Source organism: Thalia democratica, chromosome 2 (assembly GCF_965202585.1).
Source record: "Thalia democratica chromosome 2, ktThaDemo2.hap1.1, whole genome shotgun sequence".
Lineage (NCBI taxonomy): Eukaryota > Metazoa > Chordata > Thaliacea > Salpida > Salpidae > Thalia > Thalia democratica.
In genome coordinates, this window is record NC_139166.1 from 50,734,331 (window position 1) to 50,760,927 (window position 26,597).

Below are 26,597 nucleotides of genomic sequence, written 5' to 3' on the forward strand. Positions count from 1 at the left end.
GAGCTGAAACGAACTCGTCCAAATCCATCATGTCTACGGTGGAAGTGGAAGCTGCTTTCTTAATACCGCCATCTTGCGGTTGAAGCTTTTGCAGCGCGTTCTCGTTCTTCTTGCTGAACTTCTGCTGCTGGTTCCTCATCCTGTCCAGCATCGCCTTCCTCTTCGCCTGCGCCGCACGCTTTCTACTCTCACGTTTCTTTTTGGCTTCCTAGAGAAAGAGGTGAATAAAATTTAAGCCCTATTAAAAGTTTTAAATCTCAAGAGTGTAATCATCAAAATATTTGAAGTATAAATCAAAAAATAGGTAAATGTTTAAATAAAAATTTATAAAGTTTAAAAGAATTGTTATGATAGTATCAAGTTTCTTTGTAATATCATATCAATTTTATACAATACACTGGACCAAAGTATTTAAGATTTTCAACTCAATAGAGTCATTCAATAAAATACTGTTGACAAACTTTTCCGGTCACTTTATTAGTAAAATAAATTAAAGCATAGTTTTTTTAGATCACTAGTCAATTATGTATGCGCATATAATCGAATACTTAAATATAAATTCGAATTTCAAAAAGAGTCTTAATAACGACTAAAATATTTCAAACGTTTTTATTTTAAACAGTAAAAAGAATAGCTTTGAAAAAGTTAGTTGTTAAGAACAAATATAATAATCTAGTTGCTTTTAAAAACTTATAAGAAAAAGTCTCATAGTAATATCTTTATCAAATAAGTAGTGAAAAAAACCGCCTTAATTACTTTTATAAGAAATTTTAACTTTATCTAAACCGCATATAAAATACAAATACTTTTTTGTTTTGGTTGATACTTAAAGTTTATCATAAAAAGGTAGTTTTGATGCTCGGATTTTTCCTTTCATCTTAATTTTTTTTCTTTCCTTCTTCCAACAGACATAATAAATTATTTGTTTACCAGCTAACTTAAAAACTACAAATAAACCAACGTCGTCCTGCTGTTTCTGCGCCTCGTTCTGCGCCGCCTTCGTCGTGGAAACGGCCGAAGGCATCACGCCGAGCCGCATGCTCGCAACCTGCTCCTGGATGTTCAAAACCCACGACACCATCTCCTGGTGGTTTGCAAACGACTTGTGCTCGATGCCCGGCGCCACGTGCTTCCTCAGCGTCCCCATCACTTGCTCTGTTGGTTTCAAGAACGGTATTTTAATAGAATATTAGAATGACTTGTTCGGCGAGTTGGTGGTTGAAAGTGGTGTTTAAAGATGGCGTGGTTGATCATTTCGAGTAAAGTTAATAAATGATCAAAAGTAAGAGTTTAATTGTAAAGTACTTCAAGTAGCTAATATAAAAAAGGTCTAAAGCATACCTTTAAATTTATTCTAAAAAACTATAGCAATCAAAACAGTGACAAAATATGTGAATCAACTTATTTATCTTCCTCTAAGTTCCTATAACTTGCTCTATAAACAAGTTGGTTTTTAAGAATAGTGTTTAAAATGATACAGCTAGTCAGTTTAATTAAAATTAGTAAATTGCTTTAACAAAAATAAAAAGTAAATTGTTAAAGTTGGTTTTTAAGATTAGTGTCTGGAGATAGTTTTTTATCAGTTTAAAATAAATTTAAAAATTAAATGGTTGCTTATTGGGTAAGAGGGTAAAAATAACCTAATAGTATTAGTAAAGTTGCTGTATGTATACATGAACTAAAAATACGAAGATTGAATGCATACTACGGAAAGCTAGACTAAAAACATCCACTGAACACAAATGAACGATAAACTAGCTAATAAGTATCTTAGAAATTTAGACAATAAAGCGTCTACATACTGTCATTAATTCTAACGAAATTAATATCGAAAATATTACACATTGCACTGATTCTGCCCGAAATTGAAAAGTAAAATGATGTTTTATATGCATTGCAAAGAAAGCAACTTGTTGTTATAAAATACCTTTAATATCTTTATAATATTTGTTTAGAAAAACTTCAAAGCCTTGTTTATCTGTTTTATTATTCTTAGCTTATTCGCATATATTATAAATTTATAAAATTAATAAGGTCTAATGACACAACGGTAATAAGTTAGAGTTTAATTATAAAGTACGTTCGGTAGCTAATATAAAAAAGGTCTAGGCACACCCTTTATTTTAAATTTATCCTAGAAAAACTAAAGTCAAAATGGTGACATCTTTAAAAATAAATTTTTTTACCTTCCTCAGCCCTTCTGCAAAACTCAAACGACTTATCATCGGGATTTCTAGTTATTTGTTCCTTCTCTTCGACAATACACGACCCAATCAAGTACAAAATCTGTGAAAAATATTTAAGTAAAAACTGATTTTTATACACGAAGTAGTGGTCAACTTATTGTGAATATTATTTATTTCGATATGTGATATAAAAGCTATATTTAAAAAAATCTACTTGGAATTATTAAAAACAAGTATTGATTCACTTTAAAAAAAAAAACATCGATAAATTTTTACATGAAACCTTGTCGATCAGCTTGTCGCTCGAGTCGCCCTTGTTGTCGCCTTCGCTGAACACTGGGTCTTGCAGCAGGCTCTTGATGAACTGCAGGCAGGATCGTGACGTCATAATGTTCAGTGCGGGCGCCCACAAGCTTCTGAAGGTGGGCACGGGTCGCGGAACGAACACTGAGAAATATATGTTTTAGTGTTATGAGTGTACCATCAAGTTATTATTGCTAGAATGTAATTCAACTTAAAACGTCAAGTTCTGTCTCGTGGGTGAGCAATCTTGAAGCTTGTTTAGAAAAAAATCAAGTTGTTGAAATAAATGCATAACTATTTGCTAAAGTTTATTAAACATATTTTTTATACACAAATATGCCTGTAAAAATAACAATCTTTTGATTTTTTTATAAACATAACCTGTAGTTTTAGATACAGTAAATAAAAATTTATGTATAAAAATAAACTTTAATACAAATACTAACTAGATTTTTTGTGAAAGTTAAAGGTAAACTTTTCATACTAAAAACATTTTTTAAATAGGCTAGTTACTTTTGCATGTATCATGAAAAAATTTTTAGTTAAGTCAAGTTAATAAACTTTTTTTTTAGTTGATTTTTAAAAATATTAACATTTTCATAAAAACAAATAACACAATCATACTTCAATTGCAATAATAGTAAGAGAAACAAAGTTTAAACTAAAAACGATCAAATATTTTTCTTTGATAACGAAATTTAAAAACACATTACATTTTCAAGTTATTAATCAAAAAATATTAATGAAAAACCTCAGTAATGCGGTTCAGCAAATATTAGACGAGCTACAAACATAAAACTTTTTTATTTTTTGGTAAACTAATCTTTCTAGTGATGATTATAGTAAATTACATTATTATTTTGTTAACAATTCAATAAACATCTAAGTTTTAATTAAGCTTTTACTAGTAAAAACTGTTCTTTCACATCTGTCAGGGATTACAACATATTAAAAAAACCTTGGCTATTTTTCGATTCTTTTCTTCGTTTCAAAATGTTTTCTAAGGCATTTGACTGATCATTGGGGTTAGGGTAATGGTAAAAATGTGGATTAACTTCTAAGACTTGTGAATCTTTGAGCTTATATCTGAAAAAAAAAGTTTGACCATGCATTGGTTATGTAAACTTTCTACATTTTTATTTCAAAAATGTTCTAAACTCCTACACTTTTTTTAAAGTCAAAAGTTAGAAAAGTTATAATGTTAAAAATTATTTATCAATATCAAATACGAAATTTTGCACAATTTTTAAACAAAATCTATATAACTTCTTTAAACTAAATTTGCAGCATTCTTAATACATGTAAAATGTTTTATTGAATGATAATTGACTTACAAAATATTTTAAAAAATCTACTAATTATATCTCTAGAAAACTTTTTTTTTTTCTTTTAATCCAAAATAAATTTTTATTTAATTATATTTTTAATAACTTACAAAAAACAAACTTCAAACTTATAACTACAAAAAACAAAAGCATCAATATTTTTTGAAGATTAAAATTTTCACTTTCATACAATAAAATATCTTAAAATGGTCGGCCTATTTCTAAAAGATAGTGGGCTTCTCAGTGGGCAGTAAAATTCAAAAACAAACTTGGCAACACTGTGGACAGCCTGCGTAGGAACAAAATCAGCTACTTCTTTAAGTACGTCTTCCCAAGCAGAACTCTCTTTAAACTGCAGTTGGTTTTTGTTTAAAAAACTTGCATCACTACTCCTAACGTTCGTTAAACAGATCAAAAATTAAATTCATTTCACAAACACTTTAAATTATTCCATCATAGAAATAGATAAACAATCAAATAATTCTGCTATGAAAATAAAATCTACAAACTTTATTGCATAAAAAAAGTTTCAAACGTTCTCAAGAGTTATACTCTCATTATCATTTAGCTTAATCGAACTTTCAAAACTAAAACATGGAAACAGAAAACAATTTTCACCAACGTGGTCTGGCAGTGCTTTTGCGATTTTAGAGTGGGGCCTGGGCCCGCTGGCAAGAATGTGTATGAGTTCCCGCTTGGTGATTTCGTTGTGCGTGGTCGTGCTGATGTTCAGGTTGTACCTTTCGAAGCACATCATCAGCAGGATCTGCACGAACTCCTCTCGCAACACTGTCAGGTGACCCTGTTGAAATTTTATCAATGTGTAAATGAAATACTCCGATTTAAAAAAAAAACACCCAAATACATTTTCAGTGATTTTCATCAGAAACGTACTGCAGACTTATAAAAACAAAAACACAGTTTTATGAATGAAAACAACAAAAACAACAAAAATAATAATCAAGTGACCCTGTTGGAATTTCAAAACGTTTTGTTAAAACTCAAAATATTTTCTTGATTTGCTATTTTTGACCCTGTTAAAGTTAAAACATGTTTTTTTTTTGACACAAAAAAATGTTTTTGGTTCATATAGCCAAATAGTTTTAGTTGTTTTTTATTAAGTGAAAACTACTTATTGTCGACCAATGGTGTATTGAAGTATCTAAAATAATGTTACTGAAAGTGGAAATTTAGTTTTATTTCTCTATACCAGCGAACTTTTTAAAACTGTGCACAGACGACTTCTGAAATTAAAATTGTTTGTACTTTGGATTACTAGAATATACAACTCCTAAAGAAAGGATCAATTGTATCTTTTAAAACAAACTATACTTCTAACTTCTTCATAACAAACAAAATATAGGTAAAATGTATGATTCAAAACGGAACTATTTAAACAAACCTTTAACAATAAAATTTCTTTTTCATAGGTTTTTATTTATTTATTTTTATATTGTTGTTGTCGTTTTATTCTCAAAACAAAACTACAGATGATATGCATCAAACTTTTGTAAAAGTATTGTTATGTATTAACATATGTTCTAATATAAAATAAAATTGAGATTACTTTCGTATTGTGTAATACAAATTAATAAAGTTTTAAATCTGATGCCAGCAGCCTTTTACAAGTCCCGTCCAATTTTTATACAAAATTTGCTCGCGGGCTGAGATTTACAGAAAAAAGTTATCCGCGGGTCGCAGTCATTTAAAGAATTGTAGTAATAAACAAGAATACTCTATTTTAAACTAAAATTGTGACAAAATATGCAACGACAAACCACTAGTAATTACTAAAATATCTAACCAACAACATAACTAAATTTTTACCACAACTTTTTTTTATTGTTAAATAATAATAAAATGCCCTTCCAGTATAAAAACTTATCGCGGGCCGCAGGTTTTTGCTTTGCCGGTCGCAGTTTACCTCTCCAATTAAAAAAAAAGCTCAAAAAAAACGTAACTGACGTTGTCGAAGTTTGCTCCGTGCTTGATGAGGTTGTACCTGGACAGCATCGTGACGAACATTTCGTCGTGGTCGTGGCACAAACCGCCGCAAACCTGCAGCATTACGATGTCCTTGTCGAAGCAGTCGCTCCTGCACCTGTTCTCCTTGATGTAGTACACCTGAACGATTTGGTTTAGATATAGAAACAGATAATTTAGAAATAAAATAGATGCTTAATTGTCCCGGTGTGCTAATGATTATCGTTGTTTGTTACTGCTTATTTATGGTCTTTTTCAAATAAAAATGCGCATGTGACGCTGCACATATATATTTAAAACAAATCGTTATTGTATATTTTGTGAAAACTTTAAAACATTAGTTATTAAAAACTAATGTCTATTTATACGTTGCACTTTTAAAGTCTAGATGTTTATTTTTGTATTCAAATTATACCTTATTTGCAACAACAACTTTGATTTGCTAAGTAAAATTTATTTTAATTTAAAGTGGTAAATTTCAAATGCACACACAGGAAAGTAAAGATCTATAAATTTAGTATTCAGCTGGTGAATTAATTTTTTGTGATTAATTTAAATAAAAAATCACCAATAAAACAAACTGATTGTGTAAGAAATGTATTAAGTTGAAGTTTTATCGAAAGAAATTTTATAAGAAACAATTAATAATTCAAACTATAGATTGCTGAAAAGTAATTACCAACACAAACTAAATACTAGCTTTAAAATTACAATATTTCATAATTGAAATATTTTTACACTTAAAAAACCAGAATAAAAAAATTAAACTCACTTGATTAACGAGAGCGAGTCCGTTTCTCCTCCACGCGCTGGCCTGCGTCTGACTGCAGAGCGCCAGCGACCTGAACGACCGGTCGGCCAGCTCCAGCATCCTCTTGCCGGGCAGCAACGCCAGCAAGTCCTCCTTCCTCACCTGCTCGAACTGGGCGGCGAGAGACAGTATTGCCGAGAAGAAGCGGGTGAGAGGGTAGTGGGTTGAGACTAACTGCTCAGTGATGTCGTACTTCAGAACGCTGTACGTGTTCGACTCGTACTCCACCTCCTCGTACTGCGGAAACTCCTCCTGGAAGCTGTAGCTCAGGTGCTCCACAGTCACCTTCAGACTCTCGAGGAGGATCTCGCGGTCGCTGCCGCACCAGTTTATTATGTGGTTGAGGAAAATAGAGAAGCGAAGTTGCGTCTGAACTCCCGTCTGCCACTCCGGCTCCTGCTCCAAATGGCGGCCGGTCTTGCGCTTGATCGCGTCGAACGCTTCCAAGGAGCCGTATATCAGCACGAATCTTTCCAAAAACTCTATGAACTTCTTATTCAAGTTCCAGTTCCACTCACTCGGCAATGTGGTCATAACGTACTTGATGTTTTGGAAGATGTGCAGGTACTTGTACAGTTCCTTCTTCAGCTTGTCCTTGTTCGCCTTCAGCCTCAATTGTTTGTCCGTGCCGGTGGGAAACGTGTAAGACTCTATGGTGTCGCAAACCTTGAAGAAAAACTACGTACAAATATTTTATTAACAATGAAAAATCTGAAACGAAAACAAGTATAAAAAAACACACATATCTAATATGAACAGTTTATAATAATATAATGAGCTACAGTTCAGTTTGATTATTCTACATACCTTGTCTTTCAAAAAGTTTATCTGCTTGCTAAGCATGTCTTCGTGCTCAATGAGGTGCAGGGAAATGCTCGGAACCGTGTACAATTGCACGGCCAAACTTAAAATGCTGAACGAGTCGTCCTGGTCGTCTTCCGAGTTTTGCAGGGACAGGTGGACGTACTGGCGCGTGAACTTGATGGCAAACTGCTTCTTGAAGTCGCTGTGCTTCAAAACGGAGTTTATCAGCAGCTTCGTGTACGTGGACCTAGCCGACTTCCACATTTCCATGTCCATGGACACCAGCCTGTCGACTATCGAGGTCTGGTACTCGGCGTAAGTGTCGTCGTATTGCAGCAAGTTTCCGCACAAAGAGTCGTTAGCGTCCATCAGCAGCACGCGCGATACGAGCACCCGCAAAATTTCGCAGCTCGAGCACAGTTCGCCCAGGGCGGCGCACAGGAAGATTGCAAACTCCTGATGGGCGACCAGGTCCAGCGGGTAGACGCACGTCTTGAGCGGCTTCGAAGACCTGTGAAGAAAAACTTCTTTTATAACAACCTTTGATAACAATGAAAAATATAAAGCGAAAACAAGTATAATTCTTTAAACATATATAGTAATAAAATTCATTTCAACCTGCTCTCCTCGTACCCGCTCCTCTGCTGGTGGTCCGGGTGCTCCATGTAGCTCTTTACCGCGTTGCACGTCGCCAAATCTCCATTCATTATCACCGACCTGCCCTCTCTGTCGACGATGGTGGCGAAGTCCCTGGCCTTCTTCTGGTCGCACTTGCACGCCTTGGAGAAAGTGTTGATGACGTACTCGTACGTGTGGGCCTCGTCGTTGTAGACCACGGTGGCCGCCGTCCCACTTTTGTCACAAAAGACCCGCGGGTCGGCGACGGCATCCTCCTTTTTAAGCGACGTCAAAAAGTAGGATATGTAATTCAATATCAGGTTTATTTTGTACGTCAGGTCGTTTTTGAATTTTTCCGGTATCAACTCGCAAACGTCCTTTTGTTCCTGCGAGTCGGGGGAGTGCAGCGAGCAGTGGGCGCCCTTCTTCCACGCCTCCGGGTCGCCGCAGTCGCAGCACCCCCCTCCCGACGTCGAGTGCATGCGGTAGTTGCAGTTGACGTGCACGCTGTTCTTGAAGCAGTCGTGGCAGAGGACGCACGTGGGGTCGATGCCGCAGTCCAGGCAGGTGTAGGTGGCTTCGCCCGGGTTCAATAGACGGGCGCAAACTGTGGAGCGGTTGTTGAGTTTGATGAGGTCGTCCAGTGTGTGCTGGTTGCTGCTCGCCAGTAGCCAGCTGTTGAAAAACTTAAAATTAATGATTGATGGTGAAAACATGCCTGGTTAAGATATTGATACGCACATTTCTAAGATAACTTATTTGCTTTCAACTTTGAAAGAGTTATTTGCGAAACGTTTTCATCAAACTAAAAAAGCACAAAAAATAATTTTTATGATAACAATTATAGTATTTTCAAAAAATTAAAATGACAGTTATAGTGGAACAAACAGTTACATGTTTAATGATAGAACGATTAAGTAGTTTGAAAAGTTATAGTAGTAATATGTTGCTAATTTAAATTAATATGACTAGTTTAAGCTACTTCATTGCACTGCTAGGTTACAGCTATATTTCTATTAAGTAAAAAGTGTTATCTATTCCCATAAAATATCCTAACTTTACTTGAAACTTCAATTTTCAAAATAATTAATAATTTATTGACAAAAATTTCTACCTTACTAACCCGGTTTCACCTAAAAAAGGATCTTCAGAGTTAGGTAGCAATAAAAATGAAGCACACTGATATATATAGAAAAAACAATCAAATTAATTGGCACTAATCAGGTTAATCAGCACTAATTAGACATAAATTAGTAATTAAGTAATTTATATATATTTTTGAGTGAAAATAATTAATAACTTTATAAATAAACCTTTTAAAGTTTTAACCTTAACTTAACTTATTATGCTTAATTAGTAAATTATCATAAAACTTATAAAAGTCTAAAAATTAAGTTTAACATGTAAGATAGTAAAAATAGTAAAAATAAGACACAACAAGCAAACAATAAATCAAAAATAACAAGATCTATAATGAGGACACATAGCGGTTAATTCTTTTCTGATATTTAGTGATTTGATTCTATCTGTTTCTGCTATAGGCATTCTTTCCAGATTGCAGATTGAACAGTTGTCGGCTTTCTTCGGGACTGAGCCTTTAACTTTGTATAGTACTTGCCAATGGATTTCGGCAAAATTGATATTGTTTATAATGGCAAATTTAGATAGCGTTAAGGGTTTTTTTGAGAACACTGTATTTGTGTTGCTGCCATCTTTTTTTGAAGGATACCCCTGTTGATCCTATATATTCCTTATTCCTAATAGAAGCCTTATAGATGCCTTTTAGTAAGCATTCTCCTTTTAAATTTTAAGTTTTAAATGTTTTATTTACAACATGTAAACTAGTAGAACGAAAATATTTGGAAAACCTTAAAAGCAGCTGTAACTAGTTTTAACTTATAAGTTATCATGATGTGGCAACTAATATATAATTTAAAGGTGTATTAGAAAAAGAAAACTCTGCACTAATTTAAAAAAAAAACGTTCTTTAAAAAAATGCTATTATATTTAGATAAATTTAGATGATTAACTAATTTTAAACTAGATACTGTAACTTCACTTCATAAATATTCTATGCTTATTTAATTACACTTATTTATTTATAAATATAGATTAATGTCCAGCAAACTGTTATTAATTCAAAAATATAACGTTAGAAATTCGTGTTTAGATTTGTGCACGCTACGATATTTAAATTTTTGAATAAAATATTTTTTTAACGTTTTTTTTAATTTTGTGCAAAAAAAATTGACCATGTCAATTCAATTACTCGGCCACGACATTACTAGTGTGACATTTCAGCATTTACTTTAAACTTGCCTTCAAACTGAAAGTCTATAATTCCTTTTAAACTAACTAAATATTATCTAAGCTAAAATAACTAACTTTAATCATAGTGACATTTTAACTTTATTAATTAAACTAACACTTATATTTAAAAATAACATATTTCATTAACTTGGTATATTTAATTGTAATATTAACTTAAAAATCCAAAATGAAAACGTCACTACAGTAATGCCTACCAATTGTTGATAGTTAAAATTACATTATCAGTTTATAGTGAACTATAAAGATTAGAATTTATCAAAAAAAAAGTTGTGATAGTTAGTTAGTTAGATGTGTTAGTTTTGAAAGGTACAAAATTACTCGTCGATAAAAGATATATTGCGAAAATTTTTGCGTTAAGACACGTAAATATGCTTTTAAATAAAATAAACTAATATTTTTAGTTTATATTTTGAAAATCCTTTGTAGTAGCTTTATAATACAACAGTGGTATAAAATGTTTACTTTGTTATTTTCAGAACTTAATTCGAGACAAAATTTTAGAAGTTTGATCTATTCCGTTAAAATATTTTCCAAAAATTTGTTTAAACTAAAAAGTTTTAGTTTGTATCGAGTTAGCTTATAAAACAACTAATTAATAAAAAAGCAAGTCATCGTTTTTTTTAATTTAACTTCTGTAGTTGCAAAAAATACAAAAAATAAAATTAAGTTAAAAAACTAAAACGTTATTTATACTGTTAAAAAATAATTTATAGAATTAACGAAGTAAGTAAATTTTTCACTTAAAGAAAAAATCTCGCTAAATATTTATTTTACTTTTATACCGTGTTTCTCAAAGGGTGCACCGTAGTTTTTCAAAGTTTATTTTACTTTCCTAATGATGACAAATTTGAAAAACAAATGTGTAATGCAGGGTTGCCACTTTACTTGGAAAACCTGGAATTTGACAATTTAGGCAAAAAAAAATGAAAAAACCTGGAATTTTAAACAATTTTTGTATGTTAAGTAAAAAAATTTTGATTTAACACAAAAAATCTACCATACATATAATTTTTTTTGTCATTATCAAAACTTTTTTTATTAAAAAGCACATTTGAAGTAGCTTTACAGTATCTTTTCAATGTTTTTATACTATTTAACACAGGTTCACCTTAAACCTTTAAACTTAATATAGACCCAAAAATGTGTACTTTTAAAACCTGGAGAAAATTTTGAAAACCTGGAAAAAATTTTGAAAAAACAAGTGGCAGCCCTAGTAATAGCTCTTTTTGTCGGTCTTAACACGTACAATACATACGATAAAAAATAAAATGAGTTAAACTATACGAAGCTTATTAACTACAATTTAATTAAAAAAATTAGAACTTCTTTAATTTCAAACAGTTAAAAATCAAATTGTTATACTTTTGAGATAATTTACTAAATTTGCCTAAGTTGTTATGCTTACAACGATTTAAAATGATCAAGATTTAAAAGATTACGAGTTAAAAATGATATAAAACCTAAAATAAAAGTGATTTTTTTCAAACCTAAATATTTTATGTTATACTATACTTATCTATTTTGTAGTTTTTTTATTGATTTGTATTATTCTACATTATAAGTTTTACAAACCAATTTCTTAATTTAATCCTAATAAAATTAAAAATCTATCGTTTAATTTGTTTATTTTAAAGCCTTAACTTTTTTTTTAACTTAACTATAACTATTGTATGGAGTAGTTTTGAAACCTCTGAATTTATCTATACTTGTACATCACAATATTTTTTTTTTGCTTTTAACTTTATATATAAAATAGATTGCAAGGAAACCTGGTGAAAATAAGACCAAAAATAATCATTTGAGTTGATCGCAACAAGCCCTATATAAGTGGCATTAGTTTTATAATTCAGAAATTAATAAATTACAACATGTAACACCAACTTAGTTTACAATAGTACATCAATTGTGTAACTTAATTTACTTAACATAGATAAAACTTGATTTATAGATGAAGTTTTGTAATTTTTCATTTAAATGTTTTGCTAAATGTATTACTTAATAACTATTAATAAGCTGTTGACTAAAAAATATTGCTCTCTACAACTCTACAACGAATTTAAAAACTTAAACTTGTTGAATAAGCTTTGAGAACAAAAGTTTTTTTTTATAAAACGAAAAATAACTTAAATAACTTTGATTTAATTAATAATATGTCGAGTTAGATATGTACCAGTTTAATGTTACAGTATATTATTATACAGTAATACTTTTGAATATTATAGTTAAGTACTAAAAACTTAAGATTTTTTTATAACTTAAGATTTTTTTATCTCTAAAAATTACAATTTTTACTAAACTTATTGTTGCAACTTCTTTTATTTTAAAACTTGGTTCAACTTATAATGCTAGTCTATAAAGGATGTTACTTTTGGAAAGTAAGGTGAGCTACTTTAACTTTAACTATCTTTAACTATTATACACAAGTCTGTTAAACAGTTGTACTTATTTTACTATAATTCTAAATTTAAGTAAAAAATAACTGTTTATATTTATCTGAAAGCATATGTTTAAAATGCAGAAATTATAAAAATTTATCATTAAAAGTCAGTATTTTAAAAAAACTTGCATCTGACTAAAATGTATTTTATTAGCTTTTTAATTAGTATATTTAAGATATCTCGTGTTTATCAAACACTAATAGTATTAGCAGTATTTGTTTTATGTAAGAAAACTTTAATGCAACTATAGCGGGACTAGTATATTTTTTAAATAAAAGGAGTGTATTTTATTTAAACAAACAACTTAAAAAAGCAAAAAATTTTAAATGATAGCTAAACTTTTACCAGATAAAGTAATCTTATAAATTATGAAATAAAGAAACTTAAATACTTATAGTTGAAAATCGAAATTATTTCTTTTATAATAAAAACTTTTATAATGACATCTAAACGTTTAGATATAACTTTTGCAGCAAAAACTTATTTTTGCTGTACAAAAAATTAACTCTTAAAACTTTATTATATTTTCATAACTAAAACTATTAAATATATGGAAAATATTTTTAGAGTAGGTATTTATGTGTTACTTTAATTTATTTTAAATAACTCATAATAGAAATAACTACTTAATTATTAAAATACAACAAAAGCTCTATTAACGAATGGTTGATGTGATTAAAACCTATAAAATAAACTTATCTAGACAAGCAAGAAAGATAACAAGAAGAAATTGAGCCACTTATAAAGTTTTGTTTGATGCAAACGAAGTCAAACAAAAAAAGAGCTGCAAGCAATGAGATAAAATTTAAGACTAACAAGGCTCGTGTAGTTGGCAGAAAAATTTCATAGGTTTACCATGATCTCAAATCTATAAACATGAAACCTTTTGTGGAACATAAACAAAAGTAGAGTTTATTAAAAAGTGATGCTATAGATGTAAGGTTTTTTTTTCAAAATGAAACTAAGATCCTCAGCAGTTTGTACCAAATTAAGCTTTTTTAAAGTTTTAAAAAACTTAAGTTAACTGATATCGACTTTTTTTAATAGTTTAGACAGCAGTGTTTCTATTTTTGAGCTGATAAAAATTAAACAACTCAATTTAAAATTTCTGGCATACTTATTCAATTATCTTCATTGAAAACGCAATTGAAATGGCTACTAAAAAAAGAATACTAAAAAATTATATAACTTAATTAAACACAGTAGCTAGCTTAAATTAAAAAAAGTGAAATTTGTTAAATAAAATTGTTTTAATTTATTAAGGCAATGGTATAACCAAACTATATCATTTTAACTATTTTATGTTATATCCATTATATTAAATTAAAACAGCTTCAAGTCTGGTTAAATAAAAACTATTTAAACACATTTCAAATTACTAAATCTAAAAATAAACAAATGATATACACAAATAGGGTAGTTTACTAAATGTTTTGACTGTTTACTGTTAAGCTTTGATTTTTCTCTTTAATATTGTAATAAAATTTTCAGTGAATTTTAGAGTTTTGTTCACCTCTAAACATATACTTAATCAATTGAAAAAAGCTTTGAATTTTACCAGAAAAAAAGGTTTGTTATCTACAAACTAAGATTAAAAAACAAATCAAGTAACATGTGCCAGTGAGCATTCTATCTTACATGGTGATAACAACATGGAGAAATATATTGGTTATAAAAATGTTTAAAAAAATAGCTTCGTTTCATATTGTTTGTAGTAAAAAACATTTAATAATTTTCAAAGATGAACTTTTAAGTAGTAAAACATAAGCAAGTTTCATTATATACATTCATTTTAAAAAAGACCAGCTAAGGTAATTAAATTTTTTTTAATAGGTTTATATACTAATATTATGTTTGAGATATACTAAAACTTAGAAACAAAACTTATCATAAAAAAAAAATTAACAAAATTTGTTCAACTAACCATTGAATTTTGTCAAGTAGTCGTTCAACTGCTAATTTATCTAAAATAGGACCAATACTCCAGTTTTTGTCAACTAAGCTTGGCACTTCTTCTTTTAAAATTTTATAAAGATCATCATCATTTATCTTTTGAAAAGAACAATCTTTAGTAGAAGTTGAAGATTCCATATTTCTTAAGTTATTTTGTCATATACCAAATAAATTTATTAAGCTTACAAACACACAACTTACATACACTGTCAATAACAATTAAGATTGATAAATTAAGTCAATTGAATAATTAAAAATTATACATTGTATTTTGTTAACATTTCTCAATAATTGAAACATAATTAATAAGTTAGTTCTTAAATTACTTCTAAACTATTAAAACTACGGAAGATTTTATATTTTTGCAAAATCTTATTACAATATAACATGTTTTAACTAAGGGTCAGTTATAGTATGTAGGTTTTCTTATCACTATAACTTTTTCAGACAACAAGTTATACCAATCATAGACTAAAATTTATAATTTAATTATCATTTGTAATCTGCTTCTGTAATAAATTTACAACTAAGATTTATTAAACATGCAAAAGTTATAGTATTATAAAAAACTTAATTCTGCTTATTGAACATTTTTAAACTTTTTATTTTTTTTAATAGAAAAATAAAAAAATAAAAAGTTATAAAAAATTATAATTCAAGTAGTTTTTTTAAATATTCTTAAAGCAAAAAAGCTAGCTTGAGTTTATAAAAAAATTGAAAAAAGTAGTACTACTAAAACTGAAAGAAATATTGTTAATCAAGCTTGAACAACTAAGACTATAATAATAACACCCAAATGACAAAATATCTAAGAAAAATCAGAATTGTTTGAAAAAATGACTTTAGGGTCATAAAAACTAACTTTAGATTTATAAAAAACACTAAAACTCGCCTGAGAAATGCAAAACCTGCAAACAAGCATTAAACTAGCTTGAGTTAGCCTGAGTCTTTTAACTAGCCTGAGTTATCCTGAGTAGTTTTAGACAAGTGTGTGGCAACCCTTATAACTACAGTATTTAGTAACACAAAACTTATGGTGTGTGTTTTTTATATGATATTAAATAATGAACTTAACCACACGACGAACAACAACAGCATCTAAGACAACCTACAACTGGTTTCATCCTTATTATGACTCCTCAGACAGGCATAGTCAAAAAAACTGCCATGAGTCATCAGGAGTTTTTTTTCAATCCTTGAAAAATCCTTTTTATTTACCACTGGAACAAACTACTAATACCTCATGATAATTTTACTTCTTAATAACTAAAAGGAAGGTTGTATGTGTATGCTTCTGCATTAGATGTTCACCAAACTTATGATAATTACTAATTTTGAAGAATCAACACTAAAAATTTAAATTAATAGATATTAAAAAACTAACTTTTTAGGTAATTTTATATAACCATGTTAGTTCACATTAAATATTAAAAAAATAGTTTGAGCTTTTTTTTGACATTTTAATTGACTAACTTTAATCTTACCACATAAAGTACTTGCATGAATAAACTCAAATCATATATTAATTTAAATTTAATTTAAGATTTAAAACAAAAACTACTATGTTATTTCTAAGAATGAAGAAGAACTAGCCACAAAGCTAAAAAAATATAAATAAGCATTTCAAAATCAATAAAAATCATGTTTTTGAAGAAAATCAATTATATAAAATAACAAAACATTAAAACTGGAACAACATGATAACATTCTAGATCTAGAAAAATCTGTCCTGAGATTTTTAAATAATTTTAAAACTATCCTAAGATTATTATAAAAAATAAAAAATGTCTTAAGTCATGCTAAGTTCAAAAAAAGTAAAATATCCTGAGTACCCTGAGTGTGTGGCAATCTGTTATAATAGTAGTTTATTAGTTGATGTTATTACACTTTATTCATCATAGATTTTAAGTTTACAATTATAAAATAAAAATTGCTTTTAGAATATTTTTTGTGAAAATTTTATATAGTTTGTACAGGCTTAATCTTATTTTTATTTCATTTAAAACTTAACAAAAAAAAACAACTGTATGTATAATTAAAAATTTGTCCAGAACTAGGTAAAAAATTAAAAATCAAGACAGATCCAGTGTTTTTCCTTATTGCAACTATCCAGGTAAATCCAGGAACATGGAAATGTATGTTAAGATTTTAGATAGTAGATGTTTTGGTTTTATTAATTCCACGTGCTTTTCAGATTAATAGTAATTTTTTTGTAACTAAATTTATTTAACTTGACTTTTCAAACTCACATTTCAATTTCTTAGCTAGACTTTGTTGTCATTTAACAATTAATCTTATTATTATTTTAGTAACATTTCAATTTTTTTTTTCAATTTTGTTTTTAAAGCTAACTAAAATGATAATAAATGTACTTAAATGCTAAAAAGCTACAGTTTTTTAAAAGTTATCATAGTGTCAGTTCCAGAAAAAATTTAAAGTTAAAATGACAGTATGACAAATTGTAGACTTCTTATTGGAGGACAGTACTGGTAGAAAACCAGAATTTTATCATTGTCAAAATTACTGAACATACACCTATGAAAATTTTTATACATACTAACAAAGACCATTATGTTACTTTATTTCAGTTTCAATATTCAGTAAGTATATAAATAATAATTAAAAAGCTTGAAAAATTTAAAGCATTTCAAAATCAATAAAAATCAAGTTTTTAAACAAAACATTTTGTTAAACAAATTAACAAAATATTAAAACACTTATGGATCTACTAAATCTCAATAATAATCTATAAAAAAATCTTTACTTTTATTGTTAAGAATTAGTTGTATTAATTAAAGAATAATTATTGTTAGAGATTATTTTATATGTTAAAATTAATTTGAGTTTTTGATTTTTAATAAAACAATTTTCATTTTTATAAAAAACTAGGTAATTACCTAGAATGATGTCACACCAATATCAGGCTGAAATTATATTATATTTGATGTAATCTCTAATCATAATTTTAAGCTAAAAACTTATATTTTACAACTACATATATAAAGTTTAACTTATTGATCATAAGTAACAAAACTTAAATTTTTAATTGTGAATAACAAATATAAAGCGATTATATCAATACAATATTTATATTGATTACATTATTTTAAATAAAATCTATTAAATATTTTAGTTCAATTATAAATTTTATTAACAATACAATGTTTCACTCGCTTGAAACTAGTCAAACGAGATCTTCAGTTGTTTAAAATCTGTAAAAAAAATTACAATAACATATAGGAAGACAATAGGCTGAACTTGAAATAATAGAAATTAATAAAATTTAAAAAAAAAACTGAATAAAATAATTAAAAATAATTATACTAACATTTAGCAGCCTTTCGAAATTTGTAAATAACTAACAAAGAAAACAACTCTCCAACTAAAGCATTATGTTAAATCTACTGTTTAAAAATGTTTGACTATTGTATTGTGACATAATTATATACTGGTTTAAATATTTGCTTGTACAAATTAAAATAGTATTTTACTTATCAAAATGCTCTGAAGTTTTAAAATAAATCTTTCTAAAATGTACACATGAGCATATTAATTTGTTCCTTTTGTTTAAAGAAGTTCCCCCGTCAGCGTTCTTGCTATTTCCATCTTTTAATAGGTGCAGGTCTTGTTAGTTGTTTGACATGTAAGCAATTGTTAGTTATTTACAAATTTTGCAAGGCTGCTAAATGTTAGTATAATTATTTTTAATTATTTGTTTGAGTTTTAAGATTATATAATTATTAAGTAACTTACATTTTTCTAAATCAAACCTAATAACATTATGATTTTCATATATTGGTAAATTTAAGCTTTAAGTTTTACTTAGATTTTATTCAGTTTTATTGTTTTAAATTTTTTAAGTTTCTTTTATTTTAAGTTTAGCCTATTGTCTTCCTACATGTTATTATATAAATTTTTACAGATTTTAAACAACTGAAGATCTCGTTTGACTAGTTTCAAGCGAGTGAAACATTGTGTTGTTAATAAAATTTAAAATTTATAATTAATCATTCTCCTTTTATTTAAGCTGACAACTTTGATTGCTACCTTTAAAGTATAAAGTACACAAAATATTTAAGTTTATAATAAATAAAAATTATTTTTATTATGTAATTATATAGCTTGTTCAAAACAAAGTTTCTTTTTAGTTTAAACATATTAGACTTAAAACATTGATTTTTAGTCTAAAACTTTGGTTAAAAAAGACATCAAATATAATATAACTTCAGCTTGTTATTGGTTCAACATCACCAAAAACTATTGTGAGTCAGAATGAGTTTATTCTAGATTAAAAATATCATCAGGTATCCGGAGTGGGTGGCAACCCTGTTTTAAGCTAGAATAAATAAATTTTCACAAAATTACCAAACGCATCAATTTGAACATTAATAAAATATTAAATAGTATTTATACTATTTTTTACTGCTATACTTTTAATTTGCCAAAATAAAAAGGTTGTTATTCAATACTACACTCAAATAAGGGTTTCACTGACTTATTTTTACCCCTTTTTAAAGTAATTTATAAGTCCTAACAAGAAAAAAACCAACTGTAAGTTAGCTCGGATGCTGTTGTATTTGATTGAGTGGTGAAGTTCATTATTTGTTGTTGATGGCACCAACATCTCAACTTTGTTGATAGTGGCTAAAATAAATATTGGTTAAAATAATCTCCTTATATACTAATTATAACCCCTGAACATCTAGTTAAAATTGTTAATTTCTCTTGAAATGTATCTAAGTACCTCATTATTGCCAAATTGATAGTCATGCAGCACTCCCCCCTTTGCAGCTTATCAACCCCTGACTTGCTAAGATGGCCCACTTTGGGAAACTTTGTCTAATTCAGGGTTTCCCAAACTTTTTTTGCAAATTGCCCCCTTTAAAGATATTAAAAAGCCATGGCCCCCTTCAACAATTACTCATAAACTACCTTTTTTTTCTAATCTTCATCTGCAACTCCAGAATATTTAGTGTAAGTTTCTAAACTACCATAAAAAACACCTTAGACCTTTTTTTTTTGCTCTTCATCTGCAACTCAAGAATATCTAGTGTAAGTTTCAAATTATGACCTCATGTCCCCCCTCTTACCGCTTTGCTGCTCGTGGTCGCCTGAGTATCTGTTATGACCCCCAAGGGGGCCACTTGGCCTTTTTTGGGAAACCTTGGTCTAATTGTACTTTAGTTAGAAATACAAAGGATTAAACTTAGCCATTTTAGCCAATCAGTTACTTTATACCTTAATCAATTCTAAAATGTTAGTTTTAATGATAATTTCAACTTAAAGGTTGATAGGACACTATAATTTAGTTATGCTAAACTTTAGGTGAGCACCCTTTGAGCGGTAACTTATTATCTTTTTTTTTTTCTTACTTGTTATTTGTATTTTATTTTACTATCACTGTTACCCCTAATCCTTATACTTGGTTGGTAGTTTTTTTTTCTAATCATCAATTTTTATTTATTATAAGTTACCACCCAAAGCATGCTCACCTAAAGTTAAGCATAGCCAATAATATTTTTAATTAAAACAATATGACAACTGTTTAGTAAGCATAAAAATGGGAGTCTGAAAGTGTTCAAAACAAAAAAATGTGTGTTAAAATAACAACACCAAGCGAAAACATGTGCAAACCTTAAATATGCTTAAAATAAAATAAACATTTGTTTTTGTTTATATGTCAGCTACTGGGTTTTGATCTTGCAATCTTTCATACTTTCATTCAGACCCCTACTCCTTCAGACCAAACTTATTGCTAGTTTAAGAAAAACTATAGTTTAAAGTTTTAATAATTTTATTTTTAATTGTTGTTGGAAAATGTTTAGCTGGTTTTAGTAGTTTGTTTTATATGTTTTAATTTATTTAAGTTGAAACATTTAGAATGAAAGAAAAATGTAAAGCTCAAAACTATGGTCAAAAGATTGGTGTGGACCTTTTGGTCATCAAGCCTCACACCATACATTTTATAACATTTTTTGAGCAGTTTTAATTAAAACAATAAAAAAGAGTATTGATATAACATTATTGATATAAAATTTCAGTTTGGTCTGAAAATTTTGTGACAGCTGATGTGAGTTCACTTTGGTAGGAGTGATCACATAATTAAATTGTTGTTTTTTTTTGGTAAGGGTAGGCTTTAAGCAGAACAGACTATCATACAAAAACTATTTAGTGAGAGAGTGTTTGCACGAGTGAATGAGTTTAGTAATTATAAATATAATAATAAAATCTTCAATTTTATTGTTTTTCAAAGAGTTACAGAGTGTATGGGCTTTTCCCACAATTGACTTGGATAAGAAATATTATCTACTAAAAACTTGTATATAAATAAAAATATAGTATTTGAATGACATTAAAAGATTTTAAGTTTAAATATATATTAACCTATCAAATTTATTTCCAAAATAAGGTTTTATTGATTTTTTTTTGTAGCAATGCGCTTTTTTTTTTAACACTTTTTATTGTAATTTTGGTTTATGTTTTACTATTTTGTTTTTAGTATCGTCAATTGTATTAACATCTCTTTGAGATTTTTGGTAAAGTTTTAGTAAAAATTTTCAATTTAATACGATTTGTATAAAATAGATCTACATCACATGCGCCTTCTGTGCCGTGCGTCTTTAAATTTATTTAGCGGACCCTTGTAAAAGACAACAAAAATGAAAGTGAGGTTCTGACAAATTATGACTAAACCATCGTAGCAAATAATTGAAACTTAACAATCTGTGGTTCTTGTCCTCCCCTGAAATTAAGACAGCTTCTGGACAAAATGATTGTTAAATTTGAATAATCCCATTACAATAATGATCGTGATTCTGAGAGATTGTTGAAACGAAATCAATTTTCAACAAACTAATAAGCGACTTAGACAAGCAATTTCTGATAGATAATTTCCATTTTAAAACTTGTTTTTGATTAGATTCAGAATCATTAATGCCAAAGATGTTTTTTATACGGTGCATCAATACAGATGAAAAGATGTTTAAAATAACTTGATATTTCTAAAACACTTAAGTTGAGTAAGTTTTGCAATGCTAGGAGGCAAACTGTCAGTTATTTCTGGTGGTCTTGCGTCGTTCTCTGTCAGACTATTTTCGCTTGTGAAAAAATAACTAATTGGTGTTTTAAAATTTTGTAGATATATGATGATTTGAACAAATTATACTATTGTTATTTCTGAATTGATTTTTAGAGCTGAAAAAAGCTGAAGTGAATAAATTAAATGCTTTAACCCCTTTTCAAGTACTTTTTGAATTATGATGGCTTGAATTCGCTTCAATCCATGTTATCTCAGCTTATGTTATCTACAAAGCAACAAACAGGAAACTAGACGTAAAAAAGTTTTCTTGAAATCCAAGACTCGTAAGTAAAAGGTTTGATATTTTTTTAATTTTCGAGCATTTTAACATTATATAAACTTAAGTGAAAGTTTTTAAGAAGATTAACTAGTCGAAATTTTATAACCCTCGAACTTGTTACATTAATAAACAAATCTGTTTAAGTGTTTATACCAAAAATAATATTTCAAACTAAATAAAACAAAAGTGTTCTAAATCGTTTAAAGTTTGTTTTAATTCCATGATTTGAATAGATCTTTGCAAGTTGTAGAACAATTTGTGCAAGTTTTTAATCTTAAAGTGGAAACTTGATGACCCTAGATTAGTCAACTACTATACAACGCTTGCGCTGGAGCTAGACTTGCAACAAGGCTTATAGACTGTAATATGACAAGACTTACATAAAATGTCTTAAATCAGTCCAGGACACAGTCAATTTTTTATTCGTGATTTTTATTCTGAATCAATAACTAGAAAAAATCAAAAGATATTTATTAAAAACTACAAATTTATTGCATATCACAAAAGTTCAAAACTTTTCAGATAAATATCTGTCTTCAGTAAATTTTTAATAAACTAATTCATAAATGAAACACATTCATAATGTCTCATAAAGAGTCTAAGTAAAAAATAGTGAAAAAATACAATATGGCGTATGTTTTCACTTTTTTTTATTTAGTTGCATGAATGTGTTTCAGTTCTATTAGTTTATTAAAAGTTTACTGAAATCGGATTTTTATCTGAAAGCGTTTTGAATTTTTGATCATTTCTAAAGACTGGTTGTAAATAAAATATTTAATTTCAACATCTCTATTTAAATAAGCTCTTTACATTTCAGTAAGTTGAGCAATCTTTTTTAGTTAAGGCAAATAACTACAAAGACTTTATATAAAAATGTTTGTATCTTAATATTACATTTGTAAAAGTTTGATTTTAAAAAGTTACTTGCGTTAGAATAATATTTTAGTTACCTAAATGATAAGAATGATACTTAAATGTAATTAAAACAGATTAATTTAAGAACTCAACAAAGCATAACTTAAAAAAAAAACAAATAAATCTAAAGTCCAGTAAATCTTAATTAATATTTAAAAAAAAATTGATTTAAGCAGGTTGATATAAAGAACAAATTCAAAATACGGAAAAAAATTTGAAAATACAATAAGTTAAAATAAAATGATTATTAAAAATTGATTTTAATTAAAGCTATATAAACATTAAGTTTTTATTAAGACTAAGTCAACTATGCTTTTATTTTAGGAACAACTTTGTTAATATTAGTTAGTTTTTAAAATAAAAACTTATTAATATAATTGTAAAAATTAATAAATTTTTACTGACCGGGTTATAAATGATCGGGGTAGAAACGATTGGGTTAGAAGTGATCGGGTTAGAAATAACTGGATTAGATTTTATGGGTTTAGAGTTGATCGGGTTAGAAATGATAGTAAACCGTTTTAAATATTTACATTTTAACTTGAATTGTAGAAATTTAAATCGTCACATAACCGTTCTAAAAGAAAAATTAACAAATCATTTGCAATTGTGAGTTTTCGGTTTAACTCAGTTAAAATATGAATTTAATATGGAGCTAAAAAACCTAAGTAAAGCTAAAATTATATAGATAATTACCTATTCACTAAAATATTGTAGTGGTGTGAGATGACTGGTGAGACATAGATTAAAAATAGCAAATGGTTGGGTAGAAGAAAATCGTCTATTTAATCTAGTAAGTTTTTACGAACTTTTAATTTAAAGCACATTTATATACCAATAAAAAGCTAGAAATTGTCAAAACTATCAAAAAAAAAATAATGAAATGCTTATTAATTACCAGTAATTGAAGTCAGTCATACCACTTTGTTTGTTCCATTTTGTTAAATTATTTATTTTTGTTAGCAATGCAGTTAAATCATAAAAAGAATAAAATACTTACCTTTGACAAAAATTTTTACAGTAAGAAGTGAATGCAAAAGTTATTTAGTATCTTTAACTAGAATATTGTGGTTTAGTTTCCTACACCTGTGTCTTTTAATGCTTTGTTCTCTATAAAAACTAAAAACAAGTATATTACAAATTATTAAGAACCAGTGGCGTAGCGTGGTATTTTTGTTAGGGGGTGCGCAAATTTTACTTTGTTCAAAAAATTCTTGAACTGAAAACTTTTGTAATAAGCTAAATAAAGATCTTTTTCTAAGTAATTCGATTGAATTAGTTTCATTATATAAAATGATGTCAATGTAACTGTTCTGAAAAATACTTAATTATTCCAAAAGTTAACCTTTTTTAACAACTATAGCTACTTCAAAAGATATCATTAGAATTTTCTGTACTTGCACAAACACAAACTTACCAACTTAAATTTACTAATTACAATAAACAATATATCTGGAACAAAAAAGTATAAAATAAAACGAATACATTTGTTTTATTAACGACAACCGTTTCGACAACAAAGATGTCAATATCTTAAAATTATAATAAAACAGTGATAACAGCATCTCATTGCATAGTATATATATAACACAAAATTGTTCCTGAGTAAAAAATAATAATATTATAATCCAATAGATTGCTTGATTATTTATTGAAAGTTAGGAAATATTTATGTAATAAAATTAAATTGAATTAGAACAAAATTAAAGCATGATGAACTAAAGCTTGTTGCATAGTCTTGAATCTTAATTACATAGAAATCAAAAGCTGTAAAGAAAAACATATTAAATAACAAAGTTAAAACACAAAAGATTGTAGAAAACTATTGACTGGCAAGTTTTAAACGCAAAACCTAATTACAATAAAATATAAATATAAAAACACCAAAAAACCTATATTTAACGAGTTAGTAAAAAACAACAACTTTTATATTTAAAAAAATTATCTATTGCAAGTAGTTTGGAAAACAATACCAAAGTTATTTATATATAATAATGAAATTCTTTTATAAAACAGCTAAATGTTTTTTAAGATAAATAACCAAATAAAAAGCAAAGTTTAGTCAGACAAAGCATAAAACTTGTAAAGTAAAATACAGGCGGTAATATCTAATAGCAAAAATTTTTGTCTAAAATATTCGATGTTCTTCAGAAGTTAAAGTAGTTTTAAAAAATAAAAAAGTTCGTTCTACACAAAAACTTGAAAGTTATTTTTATCCTCTGTAACTAAAATACTTTATTCTTTCCTTTTTGTTTGTAAATATATTCATAACTTCCTCATTAAAACCACTACAGTTTTCAATCAAGTCTCGACTATTATAAACAACACTTAGGGAGTCTAATCTGTGATGACTCGTAAATGCGTTTTTATTCTTTCAAGGGTGGAAATGACCTTTCAGCTTCTGTTGAACACATAATTATTGTTATTTCTTATTTTCTGAAAGTTTTATAATGTCACTAAGACTTTAAGACAGATTATAATTCTTTAGGTAAAACAGTGTTTTTAGTAATCCTCATATGTGCATTTTTAATCGACTGTAAAAATCCATTAGTTGGATTTTTAGTTTTTTAGAATCTACAACAGGATAAAAGTTTAATACTTGGATAAGGTCACAAGGAAAACATTTGACTAAAGGAAAATAACCATCTAAAAACAACTAGAATATTCTTAAGTATCATAGAAAATTAAACCTTTCTGCAACGTTTACCCTTACACTGTCAGACACTTCTTTTACGGAAGAAGAAAGGCAAATTTTTGCATGATCTGTAATGCTTGAATTACGAACCATATCAACAGTATCTTGAAAATTTTTCATATATTTATCAACTTTTTGTACAGTTAAATTAGTTTAAATAATTTCAAAAAATTAAAATAAAAATCTTTTTCCTACAATTTGTTTAATACTTATTTAAGTTTTGACTTAAAAAAAATTAAAGGCAATTTTAGGAGAAGAAAGATGTAGAGTGAAAAGATTTATTTTAGTTTTTTAAACTCATAAGTTACATGAAGTTTTAAAATAACTATTATTAAATAAGTAACAGTTTAGTTTTTACTGTAAAAATTACGATTAACTTTTAAAAAAGTTTATTAACCCCTACCCCATAATCTTAAAAGATTAAAACTTGAGTTCTTAAAATAATTGTTTCTAAGGTTAAGCAGTAGCATGGGTGGAGTCATTTATGGCCTTAAAACTTCTACTAAAAATTCAAGCAAAATCTAATTGCTATTTTTCTTAAATATTTACCTTTATTAGTTAATGTAGTTAAAAAAAAAGTTTTACAACAGGTTTTTCAAAAAAATAAAAACTAGTCCCTAATATACTTAAAGGGGAGCAGGTCAAATTTGCACGAAGACACTTTTGTACGAAGGGTTATTTTTGCAAGAGAGTAAAAAAATGTATAAAAAAAAAGTAATATAATAAAAAACTGAAAACATATAAAAAAAACTTACCGAACGAGGGTAAGGGTTAGGGGTAACGGTTAAAGTAAAAAAAAAAAAAAAAAACAATTACAAATTGTTAACAAAAATAAAAACAAGAAAATTGAATAACAAATAATAAATTAATTAACTTT

General features: G+C 27.8%; 1 protein-coding gene across 1 annotated transcript in view; it reads right to left on the reverse strand.

The window, feature by feature from the left end:
- Positions 1 to 14,946, reverse strand: part of LOC145829936 (E3 ubiquitin-protein ligase UBR2-like) — a 31,314-nt gene extending 16,368 nt beyond the window's left edge. The window contains exons 1-12 of the mRNA XM_082937822.1: positions 14,724 to 14,946; positions 8,031 to 8,705; positions 7,416 to 7,923; positions 6,570 to 7,274; positions 5,780 to 5,938; positions 4,437 to 4,616; positions 4,084 to 4,166; positions 3,448 to 3,575; positions 2,470 to 2,633; positions 2,187 to 2,286; positions 962 to 1,155; positions 15 to 208 (exon numbers count right to left, since the gene is read on the reverse strand). Coding sequence (XP_082793948.1) covers positions 15 to 208; positions 962 to 1,155; positions 2,187 to 2,286; positions 2,470 to 2,633; positions 3,448 to 3,575; positions 4,084 to 4,166; positions 4,437 to 4,616; positions 5,780 to 5,938; positions 6,570 to 7,274; positions 7,416 to 7,923; positions 8,031 to 8,705; positions 14,724 to 14,890 — 3,257 coding nt within the window. The 5' untranslated portion in view covers positions 14,891 to 14,946. The remainder of the gene's footprint in view (positions 1 to 14; positions 209 to 961; positions 1,156 to 2,186; positions 2,287 to 2,469; positions 2,634 to 3,447; positions 3,576 to 4,083; positions 4,167 to 4,436; positions 4,617 to 5,779; positions 5,939 to 6,569; positions 7,275 to 7,415; positions 7,924 to 8,030; positions 8,706 to 14,723) is intronic.
- Between the last annotated feature and the right edge of the window lie 11,651 nt (positions 14,947 to 26,597).